The 11386-nt window shown below is 38.3% G+C and overlaps 1 protein-coding gene across 1 annotated transcript in view; it reads right to left on the bottom strand.

Moving 5' to 3' along the window:
- Nucleotides 1–3471: 3471 nt before the first annotated feature.
- Nucleotides 3472–11386, bottom strand: part of LOC121951063 (calcium/calmodulin-dependent 3',5'-cyclic nucleotide phosphodiesterase 1C-like) — a 77190-nt gene continuing 69275 nt past the window's right edge. Inside the window, exons 13-17 of the mRNA XM_042497250.1 lie at nt 10662–10782; nt 9033–9202; nt 7922–8155; nt 5820–5882; nt 3472–4926 (exon numbers count right to left, since the gene is read on the bottom strand). Of these exons, the coding sequence (XP_042353184.1) occupies nt 4904–4926; nt 5820–5882; nt 7922–8155; nt 9033–9202; nt 10662–10782 (611 nt within the window). The 3' untranslated portion in view covers nt 3472–4903. The remainder of the gene's footprint in view (nt 4927–5819; nt 5883–7921; nt 8156–9032; nt 9203–10661; nt 10783–11386) is intronic.

The raw sequence follows: 11386 nt of genomic DNA, 5'->3' as shown, positions 1-11386 counted from the left end.
TATTTCAAAAATACGGGAAGAGGATGATGAGCTACTTAATAAGAAATTGTCCAAAAACACTTTTTTTTCTGTGATATAATTTTAGGCATATAATTCATAAATTTATAATTAGTTTTCTCTATTTTTTTCTATATATATTCTTTTTTTTGTTTATGTTTTATCAAGTTTTTGGGACATTTCCAGCCAAATTGCTCATTATGATTTTTTCCCCTGTGTTTCTGGAAGAAACTCAAACAATTTTCTCAGGTTTCAGAGGTTTAAATGCTAGTGAAAGGCATCTGATTGCAGCACAAGGCAACCAATGTCGATCCAGGTGTTAAAGGGTTGAAAACATCCAATATATAGCTTCACAAATAAACAATGCATTTTTACAAGTGTACACCAGCCATATATTTTTGCAAGTTTTTCATGAACTTTCATGAGCAGGAATAATCACAAAAGACAGGTTTAATTTACTTAATTTACTTTTACATTAACATTTAAATATCCACTAATAGGTTTGTAGGAACCACTGAGATACAGAAGAACATAAGTATATTTCTTAAATACAAAGTGTTTAACTTGTTCAGATTTGCAGACAAACATACAGATCCAGAAATAAAAAGGGTGTGAATTCAGACTGCAAAGAACAGTAATCATCTGTAATCATCATACGATAGTGTTGCATCAGTGATACAGCCTTTTGACAAGTGCAGACCAGATTTTATTGTGCATCTGTTTTACCCCAGTGATACCACAAAATATGAGCATGAACTGTATAAATGATGGACATAGCTACTGTGACATCATCCATTGGTCTGTGGACTGCCGTTTTGAAGCCATCTTGGGTTCTTGTAGCCAGAAGTGACCATATTTGTATGACAGGTTGGGTTGTGGAGGAGCGAGGGGTGGATCTTACTCACAGACTGTAGAGACGCCTCACAAACAATCTATCACACATCTGACATCATATACAGCTGTCATGAATGTTGAAATTAGCTATAGAGATCAACACTTTTTTTCTATCGTGCTGTAAACATGTTTATTTTTGCTATAAAGTTGGACATTTTAACATGGAGGTTTTTGGGTATTTACTCTGTTTTGGAGTCAGCCTCAAGTGGCCATTCGAAGAACTGCAGTGTTTGGCGCCTCCATATTGGCCTCATTTTTCAGCCTCGGAAGTTGTCACTTTGTTGATGTGTACCATGACGTAATTACCTCACGTGAGTGACATCACTGCAAAACTAACATACGTAAATTACATCACCTTTGGTTTCACACAAGACACAAACTGCGGTTTTCTGGGTGAAAGTCATGTTTTGTTTGACCGCTCCCTTCTTGCCCTGTTGCTTTTTATTCTGCATCAGCTGCTCTCAACGTCAAATATTACCACGAATGGGTTTACATTTGAGTGAGCTAAAAGAATGCTGTACTGCAGAAACACGCCTACAGGTGCCTTTGGCGTCAATGGCACACCTCAAGGGGTGTGACAAAGTGTCGGTATTTGATGACTGGATAATGAAAATGGGCTGAGACACCAAACTGATCTTTTATTGGTAAAATTGGCAGAGTGCCCCTTTAAATGTAGGTCATGTAATACTGTGGTGGAGTTGTAGAAATGAAGACAGGCAGACATGATCTGAGCCCTTTGAGTCCAGATTTATTGATACGGCTGTGCAGTCACAGAGCATGGTGGCACACACGGCCGCCTGGCCGGCATGGGACAGTGACACACACATGCATGCACATACATGCACACAGGCACACACACCCATTCACACTGTCTTAGTCCGTCTATTCAGGGATGTAGTGGAGGTTAAACCTGAGGAGGTTAAATGTATGTTTTTATTTGTGTGTATAATAAAAAAAAGTCTTTTGTTTTTCATATGTAAACATATTCAGTGGTATTGGCTTAAAATGATGTATAAAACATATGAGAATATGATCTTTAAAGACAAAAAAAAAGAAAAAAGATGAAAAGTATTTTTTGATGATTTTTTTTTTGTGGTGTGAATTATTTACCAGCTTTAACAGTCCACTTCATCACTTTATATTTATCCCTCTCTCTCTCTCGCTCTCTCTCTCACACACACACACACACACATTCATATCACCACACTCGCATCGATAGAGCAGATCACAGTGAGGAGATCAGAAATGCACATTAAGTATTTTTCGGCAGTTTCTCTCACACACACGTGCACACACACACGCTCACTTTACATCCGTCAAACCTCAGAACAGTTTAAGATCCGTCATTATAGAGTGATTCAGACTAAACGAGGAAACAAAGCATTAAACAAACAACAAATAACCTGTTCTGTAGTAACAATTACAAAACACCATGTTTAGAAGTCTTTACATGTCATAAATACAGCTATGTTTTCTGATTATGGTCGGTATAAATTCTCGTTAAATATTCATACAGTAGGCTATCACAGTAGCAAGTGAGAGATAGAGCGAACTACAAGACTGTACATGTGTTGGTCCCTTGGTACAGAAAATACATTCTGCTTCACCAAGTGTCAGGCAGGCTATTTCAAGCACACAATGAGTGTTTGTTCTATTTATAAATCTAATTTTTATATGATTGTTACACTTTGAATTTACAGTTTTAGATTTTGACTTCAGAGCTGGTGGAATAAAACATATCGAAAAGACACACACAGGGACGAATAAATCCAGAGAGGAGAGACTAAATGACGGAAATAAAAGTTGAAGACGTACTTTTTGACAACCCAGCAAAGAGTACAGTGAAACCAAAGAAGCTATACAGCTATAAAATAAATGAAAAAAAGCAAAATATAGCACTACAAATACTTCTGCAACATCAAACTTTACAGAGAGACTTTCCAACAGAGTCTAAAATAAAAGACTTTTTAGTGTGAATAAATCGTAGGAAGATATGGACTGTTTTGTTTGACTGTACCTGGATCAGCACAGATTCAAATGACATCAAAAAATTAGCTTTCCTACAGATGCAAGGTGTCACATGGAAAGAACATATATAGGCACACAATCAGCCAGCTGGCTTGCTAACCACCGACTAACTTTTAGGTAGAAAGTAGCATGTGGTTACATCGCGTGATAAAACTGCACGATACTAAAGTTCCTGTTATAATATAAAAATGAGGAGTGTGCATTGAAACAAAGAGGCTAAAAAATAATTCCTACATTTTAGAAGTTATTTACCCTTTTTTAAACCCCATATATACTTGATGTTTTAGTATATGTACCAGTATACACATGTGCAGTATACTGTTAAATAGCATGCCAAGAACTTGGCACAATAAATTTTGTGATTTTCATAGTAATTAAAAACAAAGAAAAATAAAAGTGCACATTTTTTTTAGGGAAAAACATCCATAATTATGCAAATACTGCCAAAATCTTCTTCCAATTACACATATTAAGCATATAGTAAAAGCTGAACCGGCATTGCAGAGGTTCAATATGTTACATATGCACAATAAGCAATATTTGCATCTCCTATACACAACATTACAAGCCTTTAAAACCTGGCAAACAACCAAGAAGCAGATACAGTTTGGACTCATAGCCTTGGATGCATCACAGAAGCATGATGGATTCAACTGGCTGCACGAGCACGCTGTAAACATGGCGATTAAAACATTACAACAACAACCTCGGAGGCGAAGCTGCTGTAACACAACTGTACTGCAAAATAAAACACCTACAGAAGTTTTTTCTCTAATTCAGCAACAGTTTTTTGACTTTTTGCTACAGCTTAAATACATATAAGAAGGCATCGAGAATAAGTCTTTTGACGAAGAAATGACGTACAGTGTGAAGATATTAGACACATCGAGTGCATGATTCATAATAGAGGACACAAAAAATGCAAAATAAGAACGTTACAAAAAAGAAAAGTAAAAGATTTTATATGTTACAAAAACTTGTGATATGTTTGAAATGCAAAAGTTGCATTCTAATTTTTGGACGTTTCTCACTACAGTATCTTACATTATATCCAAAAACAAAAGGTGGATTGTGGAATCGTAGGATTTCTACTCCTCCTCAGATCCATACATATACAAATTCTCAATATATACAGTAAAGAGGACAGAAACACAGACAGAAAAATTAATATAACCTCGCTGCAAGGGAACCATTACAATTGCACAATGTTGGAGGAAAGCACTAAGAGAGTAAACATGGGAGAAAATCAGTGACGTCTTGAAGCCTCAGCAAGCATAAGAGACTCACAACAGGAGCCCCTAAAGCATGGGAAAAGTTTCTACACAGAGTAGTAGCTTTTAAGTGAGTACTTTTTTAGTAAAATAGTAGCACTATAAACCTGTGAATTTAACCCCAGAGCACTGTACACACACTGCCGTACATACTGTTTAGCAGCTATAGGAGTCTCTCTTGATCTATTCTCCCACATATCTGCTCTCATGTATTCTTCAGCAAGTACCAAAATAAATTACTGTAAAGCAAAAGTTTATATGTCTAAGTTAACTTTTGTACCCGACAATACTTGTGACGCCAAAGTCTAACAAAGATGGAGAAGCAAACACACCACAGCAGTGAGAAGTGTGTACGATGGCTACATGTGTGTGGCTGACACACAACTTCAGATTGGCAAAATAGCAAAAAGAAAAGCAACATTTTCAGAGTCTCAAAGGCTCCTCTTCATCCCGTCATCATAAGGTCAATAAATCTTCCTCTGTATTGTCGTTATCAGTAAGCAGGGAGGGAGGAGTAATGCACATGGGTGGAGCTGCAAGCTCTGGGAGTATAAACATGGTGAAAGTCAAATCAAAAGGAAGTGAGAGTGTCAGTTTCTTAGTGTCCTGTAGAGGGCGACGCAGTCCAACTTATGGCTTTCCCTCTGGTGCGAGTTTATCTTCCTGTACAGGTAAAAGCAGGTTCAGCGTGACAGTGACTCTGCACAGCTCGCTTATTCCATCGCCATTTCTGCTTCTGGAACACAAACACAGAATATCAATTATTTTGGGGATATTATAAAATGAACTGATTATTACTGATTATTTTTGGGAAATCTGCCTGACTCTGGGTCCAGATATTTCATTAGTCACTGGTGAATGTCAAGACATTGGATACATTACTACAAGTTCAGTTTTATTTCACATAATCTAACCTACGGCCAAAAGTTGGCTTAGTGCACAAGTAAATAAAATATATTGCAAAATAAACAGAAATGGCACTTCAAAATAAAAGCTCTATGCTGGAAATTCACTGTACTTTTTACAAATTTGACATGTTTACAAGTCACTTGCAGTCCATTTGGAACGAACCCAAGACCCACTTTTAGGGGATCCACAATTTGGGAACCACTGCACTAGAGGACTAAACAGCTAAAGTTTGAAACCCTCTCACATGGTTAATAAACTGTCTACAACTTAGTCAAAGTATTTTTAGATTACAGTGAAAACCTGTGTTTGATTCAACATTTACACACTATGACAGCTAGAAATCTTCATACAAGTACTAACAGTGTATTTCTCCTAAAGCAGTGTAGTATTTTTGTGCAGATACTATCCCTCCATTTCCTAAAGAAGATTCAGGCGTTAAATTTATTTCATAAGGTCATGAAATACACACCAGTTTATTAGCCGCATACAAGTGTCTCCCTCATTTTTTCCCACCCAATTTATATGAATGAGGAATCACCTCTCTGCATATTACAGTGATAATATTCAAATCACCACAAACTGCATCCTGAACATTACAACATTTATGAAGGACTGTTGTATTAGTCTGCTTTAGTGCAGCATGATGTACCTAACAAATTCACAGCAGATAACTGAGGTTATTATTTTGTCAATATTCATGGGCTGCAGGCAAAAACTCACCATCGTCTCCTTTGTTTTTGTTTTCTTCACCCTCTGGAGATTCAGTCCCCTCAGACAACTCTCCTAAAAAGGTCCAGAAAGTTGTGTTATTGGTCACACTGCAAACATGTGCTCGATCCAAAACAGAAAATGAAATCCTCAAAGCATCCTCTCTTCTTTATGAAGTTTGTCAAAACATGTTTGACCTCATCTACCTGCCAGTGAGTCACTGTAAACTCGCGCTGAGCAGCCAAGCAAAGTTCAAACCTGCAGAACTTACTTAGATGCCAAATATGTTGGCTGAATTTTGGGGTGTAAAATGTGTATTAAATGATGCACGAGACATCTACAAGTTTTGGGTTTGAAATATATTCCCTGTGTGCAAATATCACATGGCTGCAGTAAAGAGCTTGAACAAGCTGATGCAGAAAACTGTGAGACTATCAGAGTGGAATAAGAATATTTTTTTCAACCTGAAAGAAAAACTTTGGTATTTTTCAACATGGATCCTATTTTCCATGATTTTGTGACTAAGTGACTGATGGAGACAGCTCGGGTCATGTTCGCACCATCCATTTATGTCCACTAAAAGTTCCTGTTTTTGCCACTGACATGCTAAGATTGTTATTATAAGTGTCTGACAGCATTATGGAAAGGACCCCTACAGGGGATTAAATTCTATTTTTTCCTTTCACCTTTCACTTGACTTGGATTGTTCGTTAATATGTCTAACCAAGTCTCGCTCAAGGCTCCCTCTGAAGTCTTGTGAGTTAAATTATTGCAGGAAGACAATGACCAACAGAACAAATCAAGCAAAACCATAGACTGTATAAAAAAATAACTGCAACTGTGATTACCCCCATTGGTTTGTGGATTCCTGTTTTGAGTTCGGAATTTCAGACATCGCCGTTTTGGGTTTTTTTTTTAGCCAGAAGTGACCACATTTGGACGAGGACACTATCTGCCAACAGCCTGTCACTCAAAGCAGTTGCGACCTTAAATATGTGTAACTTTAAGCCTTTAAAAAATGTCAATAGGTGAGTTATTTAAAAAAACAAAAAAAAAAAAAACAGGCTGTAAACGTTTATTTCTGCTGTAAAGTTGGGCACTTTAACATGGGGGTCTATGGGGACTCACTTGCCTCTGGAGTCAGCCTCAAGTGGCCGTTTGATGAGCTGTAGTCTTTGGCAATTCCGCATTAGCTTAATTTTTCAGCCTCGGAGGTTGCCTCTTAGGAAAAACGTTCAATATCTCTGTAGGGTTTTTTCTATGATCTTATCAGACTATTTTAATACCAATCTGAGCCTGTTAGTGTCAAAAACAAGCACTTTTAGTTGATGTACAGGATGGAGGACTATTGTTCCCGTGTTGTTACACTGCAGCCTGTTTTATGGCTGCAGCGCTCTCAGTCAATAGTGGATCAATTTTCAAAATTGTTCCATTACTCATTTAGACACAAAAATATGGGGAAAATGTACAGGTTGAAAAATATAGAAGTTTTCCTTTAAAGCTACTCAAGGTAAAATAAAAAGAAAAAAAACCTCTTTACAATAAAGAGATGAACTATGACTGATTACACTGTGTAGTCACTCTATTAAGTTTTCTAAATGTCGCATATTAAATATGATTTTTTTTCCCTTCCATTATTAAACATTTCAGCTACAGTTTGTTTTTTGGTGATCCTCCCATGTCCCTGTTCTTTTATTCCTGCATTGATTTAGAAGAACTTTTATTCACAATAGAATTACTTAGAATAAATCAATTTTCTAGATAATGGCAAACAAATGTTGTACAATGTGAATACACGTTTTTCTTACAAACATTAAATTGATATATGTGGTCACTGCATTTGCATACAGTTAGTGAGTTGTGATGCAAAGAACTTCAGACGAATATTCTCACCATAACGTGTCTGTATTAATACACTTGTGGCATTAGGTTAAATGAAAGTGAATGGGTGCTAACGGTCAGGAGAAATGCTGAAAACATCATGAAAAAGACACAGTTATAGAAATGTTTACTGAAGCTTTCATTATTACTAAGATCAATGCACCGTAATGTACAGCACATTTAGAGAAACAACCTTATGTCATGCTATGGGATTTCACAGTTAGAGGACGTACCGTTCTGCAGTGGCGGATTCTTGTGTGTGTCGCTCCCAGGCTGCGCCCCCTGCTCCGTTTCCTCCGTGTCACCATCTGGTGGTCGGCTGACCTCCGTGGACTCGGGCTCCTCTCCCTCCAGTTGGTCCTCCTTTGGTTCAGGCTGCTCTGGTTCTGCGTCGACCTCCTGGGGCTCCATGGCCTCTTCCTGCTGGGCTTTTTCCTCCGCTTCCCTTTTAGCTCTCTCCTCCGCCTCTGAGGTCACATGGAGGGTGGAGGGCAGGTTAGCACGTGTGTGAGTATGAGTGTGTCCATGTGCATTAATTCATACTAAACTCTTACTTGAGGCCTGTAAAGGTTGAGAGAGCTTTTTTCTGTTCTAGACCCGATATGAGGCTGAGGCAGCAAAAACAAGCTGCACATGTATTTATCACCGTTAACCCTTTACAAATGCAGTTGGATATCTGTTTGCTTGTGCTGCCTTCCGATGCCTTTTACTTTGAAACCTGAGAAAATTGGTTTGATTTATTTGAAAACATGGGAAAAATATAATGACTAACTTGGCAACGAATGACTGACAAATTGCAAGAAATTAGTCAAAGTTGATGAAGACAATGAACTGAAAATGAACAGAAAATTAGTTTTTAAAAAATTGTGACAATTATTATAAAATTATTAAATAACTACAGAAAAATGTCCAGAATTTTTTATAATCCTTTTTGTTTTGTTTAAAATGATGTTACAGGAGAAAAAAAACCACATTTCTTAATTTTCTGCACTTTTTGGACAATGTGTTGTTAAGTTGCTCACTGCCTTCTTTCCATGTTTTTAACAGAAATCAAATCAATTTACTCAGGTTTTAAAAGGGTTAAAGTTGAATAAGTGAAAGTCCAACATTCACTTTTATAGCCCTGTTTTGGTTTCTACCAACCTATGAGGGTAATATTTGAGTTTTTAGTTGCTTAACTGCTTCACTAAGTTCACCTGTTTATTCATAACTGTGTCTGTCCGCTATTTGGTGCTGAGCAGGAAGTGTACAGTGGATTTTTAGAGATTTTTTTTAGTAAATGACCCTGATGAGAGCAATGAAAGCGATGACGGTGAAACCGTTAAGTTGCAGGCTGTACTGTACCTTTAGATGCCTGAGCTTTCCACCTCTCTCTGTTCTGATAAACCTCTTCATTCCACAACGCCTTGAAGTTCTTCAGGTCCACCGTCAGCAGAGAGCTTTGTCCTGACGAGCTGCTGTCGGAGCTCTTCACACTTTGCCTCTTGGTCTCCTCCGAACTAATACTGTTCAGACTGGACAGAAAAATGAAGAGAAAGAGGGAAGGGAAATAAGTTAAACAAGGGTTCCTTGAGCTAAATGCTGCATGTTAACAAAGGTAACGTTAATGTTTAGCAGGTATAATGTTTACCGTGTTCACTATATTAGTTTAGCATATAAGCAGGTTGAAATAAGGTAATTAGCACTAAACACTGAGGATGATCTTAATTTTGTTCATTGTGCAGGTACATGTTCATGCACAAAGCTTAACATTTACATGGGAAGCAAACAGCGGGATCCCGGGCCCCCATCTACCTCCCCTCCTGTCGCCTTACAGGCACTTTCCAGTGCTGTATATTATGGTCATTGCCGCTGCGTTACAAACTGCTGCCACTCTGTGTGTATCATTCCGTCACGAAAGGTGCCACTTTATGTGGGTGTCTGATGCCAACTACACCAACAAGGCGGCCTTTTTTTGATGAGTTGGGAGTGCGAAAGGGCTGGTAATACTGTTTTGCTGGAGTGTCCCTCTGGGGAGTAGTTGTTCAATGCACCTCAGAGGTGCATTAAAAGACAGGCAGATAATCAGAGGCATGATTGAAAGCAGCTATAAATGTTGAGGAAGAAACAGTCCAAGGAAACCAATAAGCACCCAAGTGTGTACAAAGACAAGGAGACTGCACAAGTGGCAACACTATCTGAGGTTTCCACTCTGTTAACTTCGACTGAAGGCCCACTGAGTGATGCTAATGACTGCTGTTGAGGAGAACGGGGAGGCTGATATTGATGTGCAGGTGCAGCGGACGATGCAGAGCCAGACTCCCAAAGTAATGCTGTATTTTCTAATAGGCCCACTTTAAAAGACACCAATAACAACTTTTTAAAAAACAGCTTTCTCTGGATACTTTAATTATTATTTACGCAACAGCAAGTGGAATGTACTTTCTTATCCGGGTGGTTTTAAAGCCTTGCACATACCTGATTTGGTACGTGGCTGGAGAAAAAGTACTGAGCCGATTAATTAAGGCAGTGGAGACAAAATCACTTTGTTTTGTACCTTGAGAGTGTATGCCAATGCAGCACCAAAAGCCTACTCTAGATCGGGAACGACGAGTTTAGCATCTCTAAAATATCAATTTCAAGGTGTGTGGCTCTGCCCGATGAAAGGTGAAGACATTTCCACGCACAGAAATGGATTACTCATGGGAGACTCATCTGCTGTTCCCAATACCTCCATTAGATATGCTGCTGTTATTGCAGAGGAGCTGCTGACGTTTAATCACGGCATTGAGCGAGCAGTAGACAGGTATGAGAGGTGAGGGATAGAAAACAGTAGCTTTTCCATTCTTCATTAACCAGGCTGGTTGATTAAAAAGTACTCGGATTTGCATACAGGCACCCACTTCCATCTGCTCAGTCCTCCTACTGAGCAGCAACGAAGAATCCAAACTTTTTATCTCTAAATGGACTCTGGGAGAAGGTTCTGCAGCTCACCTTGAGCGTCGAAAGCCAGCAAAGCCTGAATGGGACGCCTCGTCGATGAGCGGTTTGACGATACGTTCCATCATGTCCGTCAGCACGGTGAAGGTGGGCACCACAATGAAGTCAATGAACCCTGGTGACAGATGTCAGCAAGTCAGTTCATTCATATTCACATTTCTTAAGTGTTTGAACTGATTGATACAGACGGCAATGAAATGAAGCCCAGAAAAATCACTGTAACACAAATTTTTGAAATTAAGGATGTTTTAAATTAATTATAATATCTGAGATCCAAGGTGTTATTAGTCTGACCAGCTGCCAAGATGCAGATGGGAGAAGCTCTGATATGCTCATCTCAGTCAATTCCAGTTACTGCGCTCACAAAAAAGAAAAGGCTGATTTTTTTTTAAAGTCTATTATTTGGGGAGATATTTTATTTCAGTTATTTACATTTATCATGTTATGAAAAATACACATAAACTCAGAAACATGGCTCAAAATCCCACCCTGTCCCACCCACACACAAACTTAAAGTTAATACATGCTCAAAATGAGAAGGTAGTCAGAAATGAAGTTAAATATCATATACATAAATACTGGGCTGATTCAGACAACTAGTTCTGCCACCTCCTCTGCATGTTTCTCAAGTAAAATAACTAAAAGAAAACTGAATGAAAACTTTTCATCCATCATTGTCAATAATTGACAAGGTGGTGACAGAAAGAGTTTTGGAAGAA

The sequence above is a fragment of the Plectropomus leopardus genome, chromosome 12, assembly GCF_008729295.1.
Source record: "Plectropomus leopardus isolate mb chromosome 12, YSFRI_Pleo_2.0, whole genome shotgun sequence".
Lineage (NCBI taxonomy): Eukaryota > Metazoa > Chordata > Actinopteri > Perciformes > Serranidae > Plectropomus > Plectropomus leopardus.
This window is presented reverse-complemented; position numbering and strand designations above follow the sequence as displayed.